The sequence below is a fragment of the Nothoprocta perdicaria genome, unplaced genomic scaffold (genome assembly GCF_003342845.1).
Source record: "Nothoprocta perdicaria isolate Ctin4 unplaced genomic scaffold, notPer1 scaffold_42, whole genome shotgun sequence".
NCBI classification, from domain to species: Eukaryota; Metazoa; Chordata; class Aves; order Tinamiformes; family Tinamidae; genus Nothoprocta; species Nothoprocta perdicaria.
The window spans coordinates 4729422-4752329 of NW_020455666.1; the positions used below are offsets into that span (position 1 = coordinate 4729422).

Sequence of the window (22908 nt, forward strand, 5' to 3'; positions counted from 1 at the left end):
ATAGTCAAAATTGACAAAACTTTAAGGGGATTTAAGGAGATGCATTGTATTTCTGTGCAACAGTAATCATTGTTTCTGCGGTAAATATCTAATGATGATGTCAAATATTCCAGTAAATCACAATTAGCATTTTATATAATCTGTTTACATTCAGTTGTTCTCCTTCAATGCAGTTGTGTACAGAGGAGCTTCTATGTGTGTATACTTAATGGCACATGTTAGTCATTAAAAGGATAGTTAAAGGTGAGGGAAAAAAAATCTGTATATATGTGTCCTTGAAAATGTCATTCCTCATGTGATGTTCTGGTAACAAGAGAAGCAGAATCTTAGGTAAACATCTGTTAGGAATGAAGGGATTCCGTGTTTTTTCCTAGATGAGCATTTCAGATTTGCTTATGACTGAAGGATACTGTGTTCCCTCCCGCATTGTCTTGTTTCCAATTTATTTTTTACCAGAGACAGGAAGGGAGCAGTGAAATAGGAAATAAGGATGTTTAGAGAGAGTAACTAAAGAGAACTGCAAAATAGTTTTTAATTTGTTTAGATGGCTGAGAGGCCCCTGCATGGGTGATCTTCCCTGTTGCTGGAAGAGCAACGCTCAGCTTCTTCCCGCTCTTTGGAAGACGCTTGTCCCCCGCTTCTGCACACACTTCTGCCACTTTTGAACAAGATGGGAAACCAGTTGCCAGCCCAGTTCTCAGCTCAGGAGTTACTGGGCAATGGATCCGCGAGTGGCTCCAGTTGTTCAGGTGTCCCGAAGCTGAAGAAATAATAGTGCAGACTCCAGACATTTCCATCGTGTTGCTCTGCCAAGTACAGTCTATATCATCTGTTCCTTTATTGCTGCTCTTATATTTGTCATTGTTACCCTGGCTTTGCCTAATGGTAAAAATATTTAAAACCTGAAAACATAAGAAAAGCACATGTATTTTTGTATCATGATCTTAACCCTTAGTCTTTGGCACATATTTGCACATGTGCAGCTTTGGGACATTGAGTAGTTTTCATTTAACCTGCATACATAATTTGCAATATTGATAGCTTACTACATCTAAGTTATTAATTAAAAAAAAATCTTTACTAGATCAAACAGTAGCCTAGTTCTCAAGCCAAATATAAGGGGATAATGGAGAGGCTATTAACCCTAAGCTGCTTTATGCAATTATTTGTTTCCATACCTAGATCTCATAGTTTTTCAATGAATTCAAATTATATTAAAAATATGAAGTTTATAATTATTTTCTTCATTTTTTTTTTAAACTTTATTAATACAGTCACTATAAGGCAGCTCAAATAAGAATGAGAGAGATGATATTTGCAATTCAGGAAATCCCAAACTGACCATAACCTGGTGAGAAGAATGTGTGTGGTACTTAACTCTGCAAACTTGCGGATCAGCCCTGTAGTGTAAGTTAAAAAACTTTGAGTGTGTGTTTGGAGACACAGTATTTGTAATTGTCTGATAAGTTTGTATGTAGCTAGAGTTTGCAAAAATCTCTTTATAGATTCAGAGATGGTTTTTCATTTTTCTTTTCTGTTTTTTCTTTTGAGCAACAAGTATTTCCATGTTCATTTTTTTGTGAAATTTTTAGACATTTCATTTAGATTTTATAAATAAAACAAATGCAGTTCCTCCCTGAATTGTGAGACTCCAGAAACATGTGGTTTTTTATTAAATTAAGTCATCGTTGTGGTCTTGTTATTCCAACTGCAGGCTTAGCTGACCAAATTTCTATATTGCATGAGAGTCATTAATCATTTGAAGAGGATTTCTATACATTCAGTTGCTCAACATCTCATCTCTCACTTTACTCCCAAATAAATTCCATAATGGTGCATGTGTTCCTTTGCTTTCCTTTAGGTAGCCAATAATATTAATTTAGCCTCCCGTGTCTGTGGTGGATGGCTGGGAGTAACAGATCAAACCTTGGATTGCAGCKAGCACTATGAAATTTTGTTCTGTTCTAGTTCTTCAGCGTTTAATTATTTTGATTGCCCCTCAAGGTATGAAAACAGGATTGGTAGAGTGTGTGCTTTAATTCAGCTTTGAGCCGTGGTTAGTATTCCAGTGTTGTAGACTGCTGGGTGTGAGCTGCTTTCTGTTTTCTTAGGAATAGCTACTAACCCTCATTTTAAAAATAGAAAACAAAACCAAAAAACACCTATAAAGTCGTATATAGCTTGTCTCTTACACCTGCCTCTGAGGAGACGGGCACAGCTCTCCCTGAGTGTCTTGAGGGATCTGCATTCAGGTTGCTTCTCATGAGAAAAATCTTGAAAACGATAATCTTTTTTTGTTCCTGCATAGAWGTAGGAAGGGCACATTTATAGGGGATGTGGTTGTAAAAAGGTCCAGGTAAGTTGGATACTGCTCTGATGATGGATGGAAGCAGCCTTGAGGCTGTTGTCCACCTGCCCGTGCCAAATGAGCTGAACATACATGGGATCATATTGATTTCACATTAGAACTTTTCAGCTTATTTGATTGTGAAATAGTTTGTGCTTCTGTTTCCTTAGCATGTTTTAAACTGTATGGAGGTTTTGTATTCAGTCGTGAAACCCATTAGTTAGTGGGAAGATGGAGACCTTTAGGAAATAAGTCGATATTCATTTTGCAAATCTGAAGCAAATCTGTCTCATACTTTTCATAGAATATTCTTTTATAGATTTCTTTTATACAAACTGTTGATTCTGCCTGAGCCCTAGTTTGATGTAATCTGTAGAGGGTTAAGGAGAAGTGAAGGAGGCTTGAGATTCTGGCTGCCAATGTTAATAGTATTAAATAGGAGGCAAAGTCTTGCTTTTTTGCATCTTCAAAGATTCACAAATGAAAGAGTTTGTGTGAAAAGGTCAAGCCTCCTAAAGCTAGCTTTAAAACCATTTCTGTTGTTAGACTTTAGAGAAGCCCATTGATTACTGGTTGAATTTTGCATAAGAAACTTTGCAGGAGTGGACTGTGAAGACAAATATAATGAACTTTAAATTGCCCTTGATGCAGCTGTTAAATGTCACAAGTTTACTTCAAAATACTGTTCCAGTTTAAGCCTTATGCTCTGAGAGCAGCCAGGAGAACTTGGTAGATAATCCTGTAAATTGTGCGGGCTGCAGGCCTTTGATTTTTGCCTCTTTTCCCAGTTGCTAAAAAGGAGTAATCCTTTTTGTTTTAGCCTTTGCTAAGCCTGGAGCTGGGATGTGGGAGGGCTCCTTTCCGAGGCGGTCGGGATGGTTCAGGCCGGGGCTCCCCCGGCTCCAGGAGGCCCCTTGTCTCGCTCGGCAGTCTGTGCAGGATAATAAGCCTTATCAAAGGGCCACACGATGATACTGGTACATTTACCAGGTTGTGGATTTTTGCCCTCTTTTTTTGGAGTATTAGAGAATAAACCTATTGACTGGAATTTAGGCTTGCAGGTATCCCTGGTAATTATTTTTGAAGCTATTACACATGGAGTTTGTTATAAGAGGGGTGATTTAAGTAACAAAATTCTCAGTTAAAGTTGAACAACCTAGGGTTTTGCAAGTTGCTAGTGGAATGGTATTTTGCAGGTTGTCTTTCAAATATCATCAGCCCCTTGCTGAGGAAAGGTCTTCCAGCTACTTGTTACTTGGATTCTTTGGAGTGCTGCTGATCAATTTGTATTGGGTTGCATTGGGAAGGGTGTGGGTTTTTTTTCTTTCTTCTGCAAGAGTGAGAGAACAGTATCGTGTGAAAGCTGAGTTATCTCTTTCTCCCAAATATTTATGGTCTTGCCAAGGGTAAGTATAGCTCGTTACTGCATAATGGGAACTTTCAGAATGACTTAGCCATTCAGAGTGATACAGATGCTGYCAAGGAATACAGAAAATATGATTCATTTGCTTAAGAGGAGATTTAAATACACTAAAATGTAGAAAGTGCATATTTCCTTTTGAGGTGCATGTAGTAATTGACAGTTTTCTGTAGGATGCTTTCTCTGCAGTTCATTGCTTGCTGTGCAAGGCTGCACATAAGGTTAGTGTAAACTCACCTGCCAGTCAAGTCACAGCAGAGCCTGGCAGTACTCCCAGTCTAAATAATTATTTTGTTATTTATTAGGCTAATATATTTTTGACATGTTATTGTGTACAATCAGAGCTCCCCTAGTTAAGGTTATATCAAAGATTGACCTCTGCTGACAAGATTAAATTGAAGTCATTTTCTCCTAGAGTTTAGCAGGTAGAATATCCCTGTTGTCAGTAAATAGGACTTTATCCTGTTTCCCCTGGGCACTACCTTGAATGCAGTGTCAGAATGCCAGATGGATTTACTTTCCTATTTTTATCCAATTTTTATTTTTAATTTTCCATCTTTCACCTTTTCACGGTAATATTGAATAATTTCCTTGCAAGCAAAATGCCCCCCTCCCTAGATGGTACAAAACAGTTGTGTATAAATTTTTGTCCTTTTCACAAGTAGTCTTTATGAAGTGTATATAATACCTTATGTTTAAAGCTTAGAGCGTGTAAGACTGTCTTAAATGTTGTTTTTGTAGGCTTCTCATATAAAAAAGAAAAAAAAAGTTGATCAAGGAAATATAAACTATAATACCATAAGAATGACTTTTATGCTACTATTTGCTTTAAAAATAACAGACAATATTATTTGATATTGAAAATATTTTGAAAAGGGAAAATACAGGCTCAGACCAACAGAGCCACAACTAGTAAAATCAACCAAAGAAACAGGCAATCCTAAATGACCTTAATTGCGAAGATAGTGTTTTCATTTATTTAGAATGGAAATTTAATAGTTGACTAGCTCTGCTGCTTTTGGAACATGATGGAAGATGTCTACTAAGTAATTCCTTGAAAAAAACAATTAACCAAGTAACTGAAAGAAAATAATGTTCTTTTAGGGGTAATGCTGTGCTTTACATAGCAAAATACATTCCAACATTCTTGTATGATATTTTACCATTTTCTACCATTTTCCAAGTATTGTGAAACTATTGGCCAGGATATGCTTGAAATCACTAARCTCAAATGTGAATTACAGTAGAAATTATCCCAGAGATACAAACTAAATTTCAGTTAAATGGAAAAATTGTTTTGCTACAGATTTTAGGGCAAAATCTTCGCAAATGTATTCACCTCTTATTACAGTACAATATTTAAATATAACTTTGTTAAAATTCTGAGCAAGGTGCTGAGCTAATGCTATTCAATGAYTGTTTTCAAGCACTGTAAGAAAACTACTTGGATTTCTCAGTGACAAGGATGAAAGGAATGCAGAGGCTATGTGCAGCTTCAGCACTCGTGGTAGCGCTGTTACTCTCAGCACAGAGGTTTGCAATAAAGTGTGTAGCCGGTAATATTATAGCTAGTTCCGGTTGAGTAGACCTAGTTGCGTGTGAAATTGAAAAATGTTGTTTTTGAAAAGCTTTTTAAATACTTGCTGGTGTGTTAGCCTTCTAAATGATACCATTTTTACAGGAGTAGTTATGATATAGATACGTGTTTCAATAATATTTGTAATCAAATGGATAGTTAGGGCAGAGACTGGGATTTAAATTAATGAGACTTCAATGACATTATATTTTGGTCTGATGCTATTAAGAAACACATCACGAAAGCTATTGTCAAGGATTAACGATATCTGAGAGGTTAAAGGTAGTCTTCACTGCAGTTTGTTTGCCTTCAGAGCTTGATAGAATTTCTGGGTGAACTAGGTCAAAAAAAAAAAATCAATAATTTTATCTAAATTGCTTTTGCTTATCTGGTTGTGGCTCTGTCCAAAATAGGACAAATACTCTGGGAATCTGTAAACAGGCAGATGATAATTTCTTGTTCAAACTAAATCACTGCTAAATTCAAGTGCATATTCAAGCATTTTACTAAAGCTATAATTTGGATTACCTTTTGGATTAGTAAGGTTCCTCATGAAATATATAATGTGTGTGTATATATATAATTTTCTGCAAGAAATACTAGTTGGTGCAGGGGTAGTAAAAGCAGGAACAGTTTTGGAGAAAAAAAASCACTTGGTAATTATCATTGTTATCATTGGTTTAGTTAATATTCCTGTGAAGCAAGAATACTTTAGCCTCTCAAGGCCTAAATTGAGCTTTGATAGCAGTTCTTCAACTGATGTAAGCCTTACCTTGAAGTGAGAGATCACTATTAAATGATTGTGAAGCAGATGACTTAAATGTAGAGAATTTTGTGTTGTTCATGTTCAAGATGTTAGATGAACTGCTTTTAACAGGCTSTTTTCAAGGCAGTCAGAGATTTGAGGCAATACAAGGCATTTTTCAGACACTTTGATCAGCCTCTTTTTTTCAGAAATATATTTGCGTTAGGAGTGCAGAGGAATCCCTCAGATCATGAAAATATCTTGTTCTCTTCTAAATGGAGATGCATATAAATACTAATCAGTGGATAGATTCGTGTGTTATAACATGCAAACCACCTTATATTTTTATGTTGAAAGTGAATCTGACCACTGCATGTGGATTTCTGTTGCAGTATGAATACTTCAATGCTGTGCTCATCAATGAGCGAGATGAGGAAGGAAACTATCTGGAACTGGGGAAAGAGTTTATTCTAGTGCCCAATGACCACTTCAATAACTTGCCTGTGAACATCAGTCTGAGTGATGTCCAAGTACCAACCAATATGTACAACAAAGGTAAGATAATAGCTGTTTGTTGTTCCACTGGCCAAACATAAATTAGAAACATTTTTCCTTATGAAATGAAGCTATCGATTTTATATTGTGTGTTTCCCAGATTGCAGTGATACTCCATTTTCAGGTGAGAAGGCTAAAAGACAAAAAGTATTGTAATTTCTTTTGCTTTATGGCAAAATCTCTCATGCTTTAATATGGTCAGTAATTTGTGCATTAAACTTGTAACATGAATTCTGCCATAGCAAATATGTTTGTTCATTTGAATTACTTTGCAGAATCTCTAAATCCATTGAATAAGTCTGCTGTCATTGCTTACCAGAGCTGGAAGCACCTATGAAAGAACCAGGATAGATTGGTAGGGAATGTCTTGTTGGATTTATGCTCTTAAGCTTCTGGGAATACTCCTAGCTTCATGTGACTGCCTGTRCAGCCACTGAGCTGTTTTAAGTTTTCAGTTAGCATTTAGGAGGAGCAAAGTATATTAAGATATATATACTCCCCTGGCTATGTGTCATAGGCATGGCATGATACTAACACATAACTACATTAAATTTGTTTAGGAATGAGGTACTGAAGTTTAAAAGCAAGCAAAGCAAACCAAATTCAGCAGCACTCCCTTGTTTTCCCSTTGCTGCTTCCATTAGGTCAGGCAGCACAATCTGATTCTTACTGTGCTCAKGCAGCACTCTTGTATTCCTTTTTCCAAAGCCAGTGTTAGAAAGGAAAGCGTGGAAGTTTCCAATGAAAGGCTGAACAGCTTTTGTCCCAGGTCTGCAGAGAGCTGCCTGGTTCCTCTTCCTTGTGTTAACTATACTAAGAGACAGCTAAAAATACATTAAGTGCTTTCCTCATAATACATTCCAGACTAGCAATTGTGATAATTCATGCAAGGATATTGTGTAATCACAAATGGGAAGAGAAGTAATTCAAGTAAGTTGGGCTGCTAGGAGGCTTTTCTTAAGTCAYGGTTCAGCTTGGATCACTTTGAGAAGCCGGGAGCTGTACAGTCATGTCTTAAATCAGGGAATACAAAATAACAAAGCTTCATAGGGAGTATTTGTAAGGTTGTGAAATAATCAGTATGGGTTATTTTGAAGAAACTTAGAAAATACTTAAAGCTTCTAAAACTACCAAATCATTTTTGTTGTAGAAATGCTAATATTTATTTAATGTAATTAATTCATTTCACTCTAAAGTAGTGAAGTCATTCCAGGAGGGGCGTATCTATGTATTGTGATTCTTATGGAATTAAAAAGAAAGAGAAGTGGTGGTTGCAATGAGGTACCGKTTGGTGAGGCAATCTTATTTCTCTGGAGGAGCAGACAAATGTATATAGTTGAAGACAGAGCAGTAAAATGGCAGGACCTTTGGGTACATGATATGTAGTACTGCTCTGCACAGTATCCATTTTTATTTACTAATTAATTACAGATAAAGGCCAAAGTCAGAGGTTGTATCTGTTTTGGCCTCTGATGCTGGGACTGCCTGGAGAGACAGGCAGATAGAGCACCGTGATGATTTCTGTTTCCACTTTATCTAATTCAAACCAGCCCAAATCATCACTTTGTGCAGCTGCAGAAACACTTTTTTTTTTTTTTTTATCATTCAAATATATTCCAACTGCTGAAATCTCATTTGCTGCTGACATTTTCCTTACACATGGGCCTGATAGTTTCAGCTTGGAGATGGATGATGTCTGGAAACGTTACTCCAAGCACGAGGAGCAGCTCTGCCTGCTTAGCTTTTTCGGTGCCTGCTTCTCAGATTCAGTAATGCAGTGGCATGATAACAAGTCAATTAAATCCTTGCCTGAGTGTAGAGGCAGTAGATATTCATAGATTTACAAACAGGTATCTGTGTAACTCAATTCCTCTCGAAGCTTGTATATGCTACTACTGCTTGATATGGGCTTTTTTAGTTCTGGAGAGATGCTGATGACTGGCAGCAGACTCAGAGCACAACTGCAGGACGTGTTCATTGAAGACTCTCAGAGTTTGGGCTATTTAGCTTATCYGAGAGCTGACTTAGCTGACCTCTAGTTGATTATAAATATCTGGCTCTATGGTGATTAAGATTAAGAAGATGCAATGGCTGAAATTTAGTTTAGTTACAGTTTACAATAGGCTTATGTGGCTTTTTTCCTCTAGAAGCCCTTTTTTAAATTATTATTTGTTTAARTAATATGTAGTCTAGAATTATTTTGGGAAATATTTTGGTCTGGTCAGATTGCATGATCATAGTGATTCCAGCTGCAGAATCTATAAGAGATTTACTGTAGAATTGCCAGAATGAATGTCTCAGACCTTAGCCAGGGATTTGAAAGAATGAGATTGGCTTGGAATCRCAAGACTTAAATCTGATTGCTATTCTTCTGTCATCTGGCTCTTTTAGCCTCTACATAAGTAAGTCTGAATAGTAGCAAACTAAATTTACATATTTTAAGGAAATTACCAAGTCTAGAACTTTTTTCTTTTTTAATCAAAACTGATATCTAAGGTGGCAATGGTGTTGCTATTTTTGTCTTTTTTGAGGAGAAAATTTCATGATATTTCTCATGAAGCCAAGAAAGCTGGACTATCCTAAGTGGCACATCTATGATACTAAAATTTAGCATTGAATGTTTTAAAGAGTAAAACAAGATCCAAAAGAAAGGCAACCAAACCAATTTATAATCCCATAGATAACTCTAATGCCATTTCTGAATACAGTTTACATGTACAGGAAAAAAAAGTGAAATGATAATTTTTATAAAGARTTAGTTTCCTTTGAGTTCTGATATCTCTATAAAGTGCAAAGAACTGGTCTGCCTGCTGATGTGCTGTTGTGTGGTCCCACATTATGTTTGAGCCTCTTTCTCTTCTCACATGGTTTTTYCATACTGTATAGAGCACATTATTAATGCTACAAATACAAAGGCACTGTTTTTTGGAATATGTAGCCTATYGAGACGTGTGTTTCAGAAAGTGCTATTTCAGTGTTTCTCTAATGATCATGTATTGACAGAATTCAGGGAAAGCAGTGGGATGATTGTGCTTTACAGAAAAGCATGCTTATTTGTATGTCAATGCAGGGACCTCTCTCTAAGSCCTAAGGTGTTCCACAGAAAGCTTAGTGCACAGTTTTTGTTCAGAAAATACCTGTTGGCATACAGAGTTACTTAAACTATATCACAGAACATTCTGATAAAGTAGGCCTCCTTCATTTTTCTGGAAAATAACTGTTTATGATAACGTTTTGCTTTTGAGTTTTTTTAAGCAAACTGAATCTGTTTTAAATCCGTCAAGTCATTCTATGACTTCTCTTTAAGCAAAGTGTGTTTGTTGCTCCTAGCCGTAGGATTTGCAAGGCAGTATCCCTTTAAACAATGAATAAATAGAGATTAAGTAAAAACTTGTGTGATGAATCTCTTAGCAAATAGTGACTCTTTCTTCTCTCCACAAATTTGACAGCTTACAGTTATCATCCCTTGTACAGTTTGTTGACAGAAGTGGGGGGAAAAAAAATTTGTGAATTAAATAGATGTATCCTATGTGTGTATTCATAGCTGGAGAAAGGATGGAGAAAGARATTTACTGCTTTCATTTTAACATAAAAGTTTCCATTTTTTTGAAAATGCTGAATCAATCTGGATGTAGTTTGGATAATGCAAGACCAAGATAGAAATTCAAGTGTGGAAAAAATTGTGTCTAAGACTGTCTAATTTAGCTACTATTTTCAAAACCTGTATTTATATGCATTATATATTGGCCCTAAAGAAAACTTTCATGTCTTACACTTAGATTTTTTAACTCTCCCCTAGTAGTATAGAAATGGTTTCGGTAGGAATGGTTAGTGATTTGGAGTTTAYGTGTTTTCAACGCCCCAGGATGCTGCCTGTGGATGAGACTTTGAGATACCAGCAGTATATTTAGAAGAATGTGGGGATGTGACTTTGATTATAAAGTAGTTGTGTTACTAGGCAATGGAATGTGGATTAGGATTTTCTGGCAACATCCATGGAGAAGGTGGCTCGGTAGGTTTGTCACTGTCACCTGTAGCTGTGGTAATGACATGGTTGCCTCTCTTGAGTTTATCTGCTTAATTTTTTTTCCAATTCTTGGTAGATGATAAYGGACATCTGACTGAGGAATATATTGGAATTATTCCTGTATTCCTTAAGTATTTCTGGGGTGTGGACTTGTGGAATATTTTCAGAGTGACTTGTGAAGTGCAGGAATTTGTCATGATTTTTAAGGGCAATTGAAATAATATGTTTTCTTAATAAAACCAAAATAGCAAGTCTTTTATCTAATCACTTGTCATTTTTTTCCCTCAAAATCTTAGTTGTCCAAAATTTTGTGCCCATAGCCACAAGTTAAGAATCAGGAGTAGACTATAAAATCTTCGGAAAGAGACCAAACAATATACTGTAGAATATAYTATATAACTTGATTGCCTTGCTTTGATTTTTATGTGGGTACAGRAGATCCTACTCAGACCTTCATTTAAAAAGAAACACACTGAAAAGAGGAGTGATGCAGATTTCTCTTCAAGTAAAGCAAAATAATCAAACTAAATTGATTCTAATCACAATTGGATACAGAACATAATTCGTCTTTATTGAGTCTCTGTTTAAAAATAATTGTGCTCAGTGCAATCATTTCTTAACTGTTAGAAATTTTGATCCAAAGACAGATAAAAAATACTTAGTTCTACAAACCTTGTTTTTCATACTTCTAGATTCAGTCTGAACTAAAATATTTTACTTGCACATTGTCATTAGATGTTCTTAAAAATGAAAATGCAGTTTGGAGTGAAGTTTTGATTCTCTCTTTGGGTATCTGCTGCCTCAGTTTCCTAATGTCTTCCCAAGGAGACACAAAGATGCCTGTTTAAAGGGCAGGAGAAAGGATGTCTGCTTAGCGAAGTTGATTTAAGCTAATGGAGTTTTTCCTCTGTGCTCATTTCTAGTTTACTATATATAATCTTGTTTTGCTCAGAGTCTTATAATGGAGGAATATTTCCTAAGGATAAACCTTCATCCTATTAACACAGCTGACAGTGGAATTAAAAACATCCTATAGCTTTTCAGGACTTATCCAGTGAGTTGTTGGTATTACAGAGTCCAAGCTTATTACCAGATAAACTAAAGATTTCCAAACCCTAAAATGCTCTTAATTATTTTTGATACGTTTCTGTATACATCACTGTAACAAATGTCAGAGTCAAAAACACATAAGTATATCAGTGCTGCATCTTAACACAAAGGGCCTGATATGTTGGCATGATTCACTGGAGTATTATATGGAAATACTGTGAACCCAAGCTAACTGTGCCAGCTGTAGCCRAGAGACCAAGCCATGTACCTCAAAAAGTTTGAATTATTTGGGTGTGCAGTAAGTAAATTTATTCTGTCTTCCATCCAGAGGTAGCAAAGGTCATTACTTTGCTAGCCTTGCATCTCCTCTCATGCTGTATATGACATATTTTCAAGAAAAACATTCTTTGTATTATGATATCTATTGTCTTCCTGTTTTTTGCATGGTTTATTTCCACTGTGATTCCATTGCAGACCCATTACAGACCCAGAGAGCACTTCCCAGCTTGTGCTCTGTGGCCCTTGCTGGAGTTGGTGGTCCCAGCAGCGYGGTGCTCTTCAGCAGAGCACCATGTGTTTGCTGCCGCCACACAGCCCTAGGTCCCCTTGACTTGCATAAGTCTTAAAATGTCCCTGCATGCTGAGCTCCTGCCCGTGTGGGCTCAAGCAGATGTTTGAAAGCTCTATGGAATTGGCACCAGATTCTTCCATCTTGGCCTTTTCCAGCTTTATTCCCAGTCATGTCCTGGGTCAAGTAATGCGCAAAGGCTGAGGCTGCTCTCTCCGGGTGCACGCAAAGAGCAGCCCAGTGTGGCTTCAGATGAATGAGCTCGGTGCCAACAACCAAGTTCCTTCCAGAAGTGTCTCTTGGTGGCTTGATTTACAGCACTGCCTATTGAGACCATGCGGCGCCGCCTGCCCGGAGCAGTTTGGATTGGAAGTGCCCGCTCTTTGCTTGGCTGCAGGCTGTGGGGAGAGGACTGCTCTCTAGCTTTTGTTTAAAATCAAGGATTGGCTTTAGACCATTGTATATTGTACGTGTTTCAACTTTTTTCAGTATTTTTTTCTGTATCTATCACATTAAGGAAGCTGTGTGAACATTTAGTGCAGTGCTTACACTGACTACTGTTTAATGCTTACATTRTTTTTAATGAGTAGATTTCTCTTTGGATTTTCATACAACTTTGAGCATTTCGTTAATAGGTACCAGTATGAAAGACAGAGATTTCCTGTTTTTTTTGTTGCATAAGCCAAGCAGTATTTCATAGTAATGCCACGTAATATGGACATACATTTTGGAGTTGTARTTATATTTTTAATGGATTTTGTAACTGTATAAATGTTCACTCTCTACTTGAATGTGTCTGAGAAGAAAGCAGGTAAATGGTATGTGCTAAATCACATAACCTTTGTTATCTAAAATGTCTCCTTAGAACCAGTTCCCTGTTTCCTAGCTGTGGCATTATGGTGGTTAGGAGGCACCTTCTGCTAGTTGCTGTTCTGGCACTAGGAAGGAATTTTTTTCCTTATTATCCGATTGGCCTATCTTTAAAAAGAAAAACTATCAGCAACCCAGAGACTGGTTAGTCTCAAACTTCTGATATTGTAATTTGGCAGGTTTCTTAGAAACTTCTTTTTATATAATTGGAACTGTTTTGTGTTAAATCAGAAAATGTATGTGTATTATGGGGAAAATCTGTACCAAGGAAGCTGGGAAATACAGTGGATGTGGGCAGGTGAGCAATTATTTTTTCTAAATCCTCAGTGTTGGTTTGAAATTTTACAGGGGGCTGGGGAAGAAAAGAAAAAAAAAAAAAAAGCTGTTCTTTTGGGCAGTATGGAAATAAGGTGAACTGGATTATAGATCGTCAAACCCAGATAGCCTTAATGCAAGATGTTGCTGTCTCTTTACCAGCTAAAAAGAAGAACCAAAACAGAAAATAAGCCGAAGTGGTCAGTATTATACAGTCCAAGAGCAAATCTGCTACCTTAAATAAAAGGTGTATTATCAAAATTTAATCTGAGTATTTCTTTTCCTCTGTTTATCTCTTGGGTGCTTTCTCGCTCATTCTCTTGCTCCCTTTTCTCCCACTCTTTATTCTTTCCGCTCTTACACCGTGCTAAATCTGCTGTTTTGGCCTTTTTGAAGTACAGGGAGGGTTTTTATCAGGGCTTTCCATAAYTGCAGAGTTCTTCTGTGATGGATGCTGAAGTCCATGAATATTTTCAAACGTTTCTGTCAACAGGAGATATGGTTTATGTCAACTAATCTAGCCAAACATAAGGCACGCAGTATGTTACGGAGAGTTTCAAGCTGTGTCATCAGTATTAAAAAAAAAAAAAAAAAGTTTATGAATGTAAAATACAATTGGAAATTCAATAATTTGTGTAAAAAAAAAAAAAGAGTAATAGTCAAAATACATTATTTCTTTAATACTGCACTAGCACAAATTCTGTGCAGTGCAGTAATAAATTTAGAATTTTCTGAAATGGAAAAACATTTAAGTATTTGTTTTGATTCCATTATAGTAATAGATACTAATAAACATATATTTTTAAAGGAAGTGGTTAAAACCTACCTTATGAGTCCCAAAGTATATTTGGACTTCACTCATTTCAGAGAAAAGACAACTACAAATGCCTTTTTATTTTCCTATGAATTGAAATTCAATTTTTTTTATGGTGCGCCTGTTACTTCTACAGCTCAATTGCTTTCCATGTGGAAAGGCTGTACTTAACATTCTTCCATGGCTTTCTTTATTAGCCAGTTTGGTTTGGCCTTCTCATAAGCTTATGATACTCTTGTGCAGAAATGGGCTTTTATCTCYTTTTCTCAGAGCTTTGGGCATGATGTGATTATTTAGAACATATCCAGTCTCTGTTTTGTGCCATTTTTTGTCCTTTTTATCTCCAATCATGTGCAGACTGTTGAAAGTATAGACTGTATTTCATGACAAATCTTTTTTAAAAGAAGACTTTTTTTTCTGATTATTATGGAAAACTGGCAATCAATAATTTCCTCCCATACTACTTTTCTGGGTTGCAGATTTTTTTTCTTTCTTTCTTGACTTGTAATTGTTTCCTACCTCTTGCATCACTTAACATTTCAAAAGTGTATATATAAAGAAATAATAGAAGTCTTTAAAAAAAAAAAAAAAAAAGGCCTTGAATAATTCTGCACACAAAGGAAAAGATCAATAAAATCTAGATAGCATAATGCTGCAATAGTTTCAGGAGGACTTGGCCTTCCAAAATTATCACAACTGTCTAGCCTTACAATCACAGCTTCTATTACAACAAATCTTTTTTAAAAGAAGACTTTTTTTTCTGATTATTATGGAAAACTGGCAATCAATAATTTCCTCCCATACTACTTTTCTGGGTTGCAGATTTTTTTTCTTTCTTTCTTGACTTGTAATTGTTTCCTACCTCTTGCATCACTTAACATTTCAAAAGTGTATATATAAAGAAATAATAGAAGTCTTTAAAAAAAAAAAAAAAAGGCCTTGAATAATTCTGCACTCTCATTAGTAACAAAAACATCAAGACTAGTCTGACCTTCCCTTCTTCCCCTGTCGGCTGCTTTAACTCTAGAAACATTGCAAATGCAGATCTTAAACTTAGACTTTACAACTTTAAGTTTTGCTTGAACACTTTGTAGACTGGTGAAGAATATCTCCTGTGTCAAATGTCGCTTCCCTAGCAGGGATTTCGCTGCTTGTTAAAAGATGAGTTTGTGCATGACAAGTCAATAAATGCAGACTGTAATCAAAAGTTTGCTCGCATAGGAAAAAAAAATCTACCGAGTGGAACAGAGCCTTCTCGAAAAGATATTGAAATGTGGTGAACCACAGCCATTTTTTGATTTAGTTTTTTCAATTTGCTACTTAAAAGGAGCTATGAATATCGTTCAGTCATACTTTCCTATCAAGTCCTTCCAAGTGACTGTCAAATTGAGATTACCTATTCTCTAGAACATTAGAACCAAAAAATTCATTTCTCAAGTGTTGCAGAAAGATTATAATCTGTGAGTAGCAGATACATAAAACCCTTTTCCTGTAAGGTGTGAAATTAAGAAATAAAATCTTGCCTGTCACTGTCGTATGGGATTTTATGGACTGTGCTTCTGAAAATTCAACATCCTGGAGTTGTTATTTAAATAGTCATGGCCACATATTGTCCTGGACCACTGTATTTATATTTTGAAATCCTTCCCCTAAATTGTTTGTCTTTACATTTTAAGATCTTTAGGACAGTGTTTGCACTGTGTTCCTAACTTCGGTCATTGTTTAATTTAAAAGGAACTTTCTTAGTGTAACTGATTTAGTCAAGGTTGGAGGAATTTCCTATCATCCCATATTTCTTTGTTTTAACTCTTGCTGGCTATTGGACAGAGATGTACAGAATTCTCCACTTGTTCCATCTGGATTTGCTCAAATCGTGCTTCAGATCCCATTCCCAGCATCTCCTCAGGCTTCTGCTTTGTTCTTGTAAAGGGCTTTAGCTTCACAGATTTCTTTTTTTTCCTCTCTCTGTCTCTTTCTTTTTTTCCCCCCCTCTCAATTCCTAGTGTTGAACAACAAGCCTTTTGGAAACGTTGGCGTCCTCACGCCTGATGCGCATTGTGCTTTATCTTTTTTGTATCCTGGTCTGTCAGTCTCTGGCAGTGGATATAATCTATATGGTTCTAATACATCCACATCACCATGGCAACTAGGATGCCAGATGCAAGCTATATGGTAACTTTTTTTTTGAGGGGAAAGGGAAAAAAGGCTGTTTTCTATTGTTTGTTATCCAGTAGCCATTGCTGGGGCTAGGTTGCCACCTGACATGTGGGACCAGTGAAGGTGGGTTATGAGCAAAAGCTCAGGAATAACATCGAGGTGTTTAGCCGTGCTGCCTCCCTCGCTTCCAGGGACAGGAACGATTTGCCAGTAGTCTATAACAGCAGAAAATTGCTCCGTCTCCTCTCCCATCATTTCCTTTTCTGTATTAATTTCTCTGCTGAATATTAACTTGCCTGAGCAGTGATCAGAGGTTTTCGAGATGKGTTTTCACTTCCCTGAGGAGTGACGGGGAGGGAGCAGCAGTGACTTGATGCTGTTACTGTCTCTGTGGGCCTGTGAGCCTCAGGTTTGTCAGCACTCAAATGTGTGATCGGGCCCCAGTATTGTCCCCAACTGCAGACCRTGGAGGAGATGGAATAGTTTGGGCTGGGTGGGTTTGTGTCCTCAGGCTGCTTTGCTGGGCCCTTGCTAATACATGCCTAATGTGTTGCTTGAAGGCAACTGGGAGCCAGTCGAGCAGGCAATGTTGCAAAGTTTGTATGGAAAGTAGAAGCTGCATTGCAGGACCAGAACTGCACAGCATGAATTATCATTTACACGGGCATTTTTAAAGTAAAAAAAAAGTTTGAAAACTAATTTTCTCAAAAGAAATTATAAAAACATCCTTTTTTTTGTAATTGGAAGTAGAGTTTTGTTGCTTTGCTGATCTGTTTCCTCCTTGGAGCAGAAATCAGGGCTGAAGGTAGGCATTATTTATTCAGTGTGCTTGTCTGCAAAGCAGTGCTCATGATTCTGTTTCCTTCATCAGCAATAGGAATAAATTCCACCAAAGGAGGTTTAAGAAACTTGTAATAAAGGCTCCATTGTCATGTCCTGAAAGCAGTTGCTTTTGTCTTGCTCAAAACTGAAATAAATTCAGTCATTTTAAGCATACAAGATTTCCTCTGCATTTGAATCTGGATAAACATCTATTTTGAGATTTTCTTGTTGCTCTCTTTCTTTTTTGTGTAACTGTTCCCTACTCTCTTCTTTCTTCTCCCTGCCYCTCCATAGCTCTGAGCTTGTCCAAATACATATAATGCTAAAAATATCGTAGGTACTATATGCCTAACTATATTGAAAGCCATTATTTCCACTTTCTACCTGTCTGGAGAGAATTTCATGCAGGCTTTTATTAATCAGTAACTTCTGACAGGAAAGCTGTTTCCCATAATAATTGTAAAATATGAAAATGTAGACTGAAAATGAATTATAATTGGTTTGTCTTATTTTAAAGTGCTAACTTTTGACTTGTGTTTATTTCATTATTTTAATGAGTAAACTATCCATATTTGCTTCTGGCTTAAAAAATCAGGGGAAAATAGGGATAGTTTCAGTGTGGAATGCATTAATAAATTCTCATGATTCTGTACAGGTTTTTTTTGATTGAATTCATGTGGTARGAAAGTATTGGGGAGTTTCATTTGCATTTTGCCTTGTTTTATTTAAATGTTTTTGAGGCAGTATTTCCCTCCTGAAATATGTTGGGAAAGCATTCATAATTTTTAAACTTACTGATAATTGACCGAATGCTTCTGGGTTTCTGAAAACCTTCAGTATTGAATTATGCAAAACATTTGATGAAATGGTTATATGGCAAATGTAAAAATTGTAGCTTTTGTTTAGTTCAGAGTAGAGAAGATTGACATTTGCCCAAAGAATCAAAAACATAGATACAAAGCTGTATTTTACTCATTTTGTCTATTATTTTAAAGTACAGTARTTATTTGATTCTCTATCCTGCTCCATAAGACAGACCCCTCTGTGATTTATCTTGGATCTGTGTTGTGTGAAGAGGCGAAAGAAGTTTTGCTCTTTTGGTCAAGTATTAGTACACTTGGCTAGCCTATAACTGCATAAAAATCTCTTTGGCTGAAAACCTGCTAAAGGATTTTCGTGCTATGTGAGCTTTGTTTATCTAGGTGTCTTTCTTACAGCTTGGCGCTTTCCTAGAAGAGCAAATAGTGTGGCAGAGTCCCAAGCCAATTCCATGCTCGTCCCAAGATGCGCTTGTGCATCTGCTCAGTGTTTCTGTAGGTTTTAAGGTATTTTCTGTGGTTTTGGAGCAGCTGAGCATTTTCATATCAGTGGGGCTTTTTCCAGCCTGGGTAGAATTTTTTTGCCTGGGTAGAATTTTTTCTCCTGGACGTGTGGAAGGGGCTCTTGTGCAAGGCAAGGCAATATGCAAGGCTGTGGTAGCTCAGTATGTTTGTGATGCATTTCACATGTTGAAGTATTTCTCCCTAAAGGTTCCGATGTACCCTGCCCTTTACCCCGTGCAGCTGGCATAATATGGGGGGGGGGGGGGGGGGGAAATTAGGTCTTCAACATCTTGATAAGCAGTGTGGGCTATCTTCCTGCACTGCGTGGTGTCACTGCATTTGCCTGTTTCTCCAAGTCCGTGTCTATCTGAATATCGAAGCAATAATAATTCGGAATTTATTGATAAGTGTTAACTAACAACTCTACGTGGACTTGTTTTTTAATACATGATTATTTTTCCTCTTAACCTAGTTCAGAGCCATGGAACAGGCTGCCCAGAGAGATTGTGGAGCTCTGTATTGCTGTCATGACACTTTTTCTTCCCATGCCTTTTGCACAGGTTTAGGTTTTCTGGTCACTGATGGTGGCAGCTCCATCCAACTGCACAGAAATTTTTAGATTCCTTCTTTCAGTTTTCATAAAATTAGAATTAGTATCCTGAGAAACATGTGGAAATAACAGGGAGCATTTTTCTTGAAATTGCAGCTGTGGTCACATCAATCTATGGGGCGATCATCTGTCAAGATGTCTGGGTATTGACCTGAGCTAGTAGTGGTAAGTATAGCTGCCCTGTGCCCTTGGCTACTAGGGAAGAGTACATCTCTTTAAAGCAGCATTTGTGGTGGTTCTTTGGCTGGTCAGGAACTGAAGCCTCAGTCTCTTGTTTCAGCTCATCTTACAACTTAAGCAAACCACTGTCTGTCTTCACAGATGCTGAAGATGTTTTCAGACCTTTGCTCCAACTACCTGAGACGTGCCCTTGTCCTGGTTGCTCTTAGCTGTTATGTCTGAGCAGTTAAGCAGGGTCAGATAAGGTCAGTGCCGGAGGGATGACCTCGAAGGTACACTGATTTGCTGCAGGAAGTATTTATAATTCATTAGGTGGCAAGCTATTCCCAGAGTCAGGGCTGTATCTCTATCGCAGAGCAGTGTTAGTGAAAACTTTCCAGCTGTAATTCTGGCTTCTGAATGAACTAAAGCTGAGTTCCAGACTTCTTTGAGATTCAGACCACCTTGTTCACTTAGAGAGGGGGGGGGGGGAAAAACCTACTAAAAGAAACCCACCACAAAACTCCCTGTCGTGAAACTCAGGCTAAAAATAAATGCATCTGGCCATACTGCAGTTCTGCTGCAGCTTCAAAGAAGAAGGGGAATGCTGTTAGGGCAGCCTTGGGATGTTGAGGCTGCCTACTACTGTGCTCCACAGTCAGGCACTTGAAGGTTTTGCCAATCCCTGTATGTGCAGGAAGACAGTGGGATTCGTGACACTGGTGAATGGCTCTAARCACATGAAGCAAAACAGAAAAACACCTTTTTTTGTGTGTGTACAGATGGCCAGATGCTTTGATCTGTGAGCTGATGCATCCGCATTACTGAAGGGAGGGAAAGCAAGAAGAAAGCAAAGGCGATTGCCAAAGTTGGCATCCAGCCCCAGCTCTTGAAAATGCTGGACCACCCTGCAAAGYGTGATCTTGAGGGGTATARTTATTAGATCGTTGGTGTGTGTCACAGCAGGGAATGTGATTTTGTTWTTCTTATATTATGACCAGACTAAATACGTTGTAATTGCCATCAAAACCGAACGAATATTGTTACCGTCCTGGAGCCAGAAGGGTGCTGGACTTTGAGTTCCTTTCCTGTGCTTGGCCCTATAGGCTTCGCTGATGCTGCTTCRCACCCTTACATTACTGCTCTGCTATGCTGGGGACTGCCAGGGAGGTCATCCTATGGCAGGAAAAAACACCATTTTGGATGTCTGTATCTTGGACAATTTTCCAGGAGATATTAATAATTATATTACACATACAGTATAACAGACRAAAGAGCCCTGAGGACGACTGGGTAATGCTCTTTCTTGGTAATAAAGCAAATTATTGGAACAAAGGGAAGTTTTCTGCATTTCTTTCACAGGGACTGAATTCCTCCATAGATATCTTCTCTTTCTGATGAAGCTTGCTGGAATAATTAGAAGATGAAATGCATTACTAATATGTAATATTTGTTTATTTCCTCTGTCTTGGCTTATCTTTAGCTATTTTTATGGTTTCTGTGAATCAAAATACTTTTCATTCCAGTGCAAGCTTTAGCCRTGCTGCTGTACATCTTTCAGCCTGYACATCTTGGTTGAGTTTTCAGCCTTGTTTCTAAGGGTCAGCAGCATTTGTGACAGCAGCTTAATTGCTACATGCATTGGTCCTGTTCGTTGGCAATTATATTTCAGATTCCTGTCAGTGTATCTATCTGTCTGGGGACTTTTTTTGTATTACAAAGCAATAAAAAACAGATAGCATCTGCAGAAACAGTATTGAAACAAAATCCTATAGAAGTCCATCTASAAGGCAGAGGAAAAAGAATATTTTAATTCTTTTTAGCTGTGACTATTGTTTTTTTGCCAGAAGCAGCATTATGTTTTAAGAATTGTGGCAGTTGTGGCATCAGCTCTTCGCACTTACTGTGTTTCAATCAGAACACCACACTAAAGATTTTATGTTTCTATTAAAGTTTTATTTTTTCTCCCTTATTTCTCCCTGCCTAAATATCCACAAGCATTTCTTTACCTGCTATTGAAATGTCCCTGTTTTATGGATGCAGGTGACATGCACCAGCAATATAAAAATGTAAGAATCCTGTCTAAATGATGTGGACAATTTAAGCAAAACATTAATTGCTACAATTGGAATTTGGCATATTCCTTGTTAGAAGACGGACCTCCAGATTTTTATTTAGGATAAGCAATCAGGAACTTGTTTGTATTTAGGATAGCCTGTGTGGACAGTTGTGCCCACATAACAACCGTTATCAAATTTACAGTGAGGACCTTGGGTTTGAGATCTTTTTGTCAGAAGATGTAGAATACAATGAAGTCACCTCATTTTCACTTGTAGACAATAGACCTTTGTCTTGGTACTGTGGATATGTATTTTTTTCCACTTCACTTTCCTTTGTTCAGTATTGTAAGGATTAAATGAAGTGTGACCTAATTTGCTGCTTTGTAAAAGGGGTTGRTGAATAAAATGTAGCTTACAGGTCACTCTTGCCATGCTGCAAAAATTACGGCTGGCATGATACAGGGTGCAGGAAGGTAATAAAGTGTCACCAGGATTCGTTTTAAAGGAACTTGTCTCATCGTAGATTGCATTTTAATTACGCCCCGTGATTTAAAATGCCCTGCTTAATGCTCTTTTCAGCTATAAATTCCTATTAGTTTCAGTCAGTGGATTCATGCTTTAAGTGATCAGCATTCAGATGATTAGTGTTGTCAACATAATGCAGAATATAGGCTCAAACTATCATGTTCAGGAAAAAAATACTGTTGTTTCTGTAGAGTTCTCTCATCCATAGTACTGTTATATAAACATATTAAGTGGTTATTCAGAGTTGAACTAATAAAAGTACTTTGTTACTGTAGAAGCATGGACTTTCATGGTAGTGGAAGTGTTTCACATACAGTATTGGAGCTTACCAGCCTGGAGAGCTGAACTTGTCTCGTGATCTCATAGGGCTGGAATAAATGCAGAAGTTGAGTCCCCTGCTCAGATGGGTGGCACTGTGACGCAGATTCAGTAAAAGAGGGAATTAAAAATCAGCTCTGAGGAATTCAGGATAAATTATGTCTGTTGAACTGATACTGAAAAAATCAGTGTTGTGCACAGTCTTGGGATGAGATCTGAACCTAAGCTGCTGAGAAACACTATAGCTTACTTTAAATAGACATTAAGATGGAATTATTCCTTTTTGTGGCCTTTCCACTAATAGTATCGAAGGGTGTACCATGAACTGCCCTTCCTCTGGAGGTGAAGTTGTTTGCTCATCCTCTAAAGARACCTTTCCAGAAAAACACCTTCTGACAGAAGAAAAAACAAAACCCCCTTTTAAGTTCATCACTATTTTTAAAATATGAATTAAACATAGTCTTCTTATTTTAGCTCTGTAATTCTGACTCAGTAATACCACTTTTTTTTTTTTTTTTTTAGTGATTGAATATTTCTTGAAAAAGAAATGTAATCTTGTGTATCAGAGCAGAATTCCACTATCTATAGTTGAACTAGTGCTGGAAAGTCTGGGTGGACCAAGAATGTGAAGTTGGTGCTGAACAACTG

At 37.3% G+C, this 22908-nt stretch overlaps 1 protein-coding gene across 2 annotated transcripts in view; it reads left to right on the plus strand.

The window, feature by feature from the left end:
* The window catches only part of CACNA2D3 (calcium voltage-gated channel auxiliary subunit alpha2delta 3), a 347867-nt gene that overhangs the window by 126072 nt on the left and 198887 nt on the right, over positions 1-22908 (plus strand). For both annotated transcript variants that reach the window (XM_026046033.1, XM_026046034.1), the window contains exon 5: positions 6481-6643. In XM_026046033.1, coding sequence (XP_025901818.1) covers positions 6481-6643 — 163 coding nt within the window. The remainder of the gene's footprint in view (positions 1-6480; positions 6644-22908) is intronic.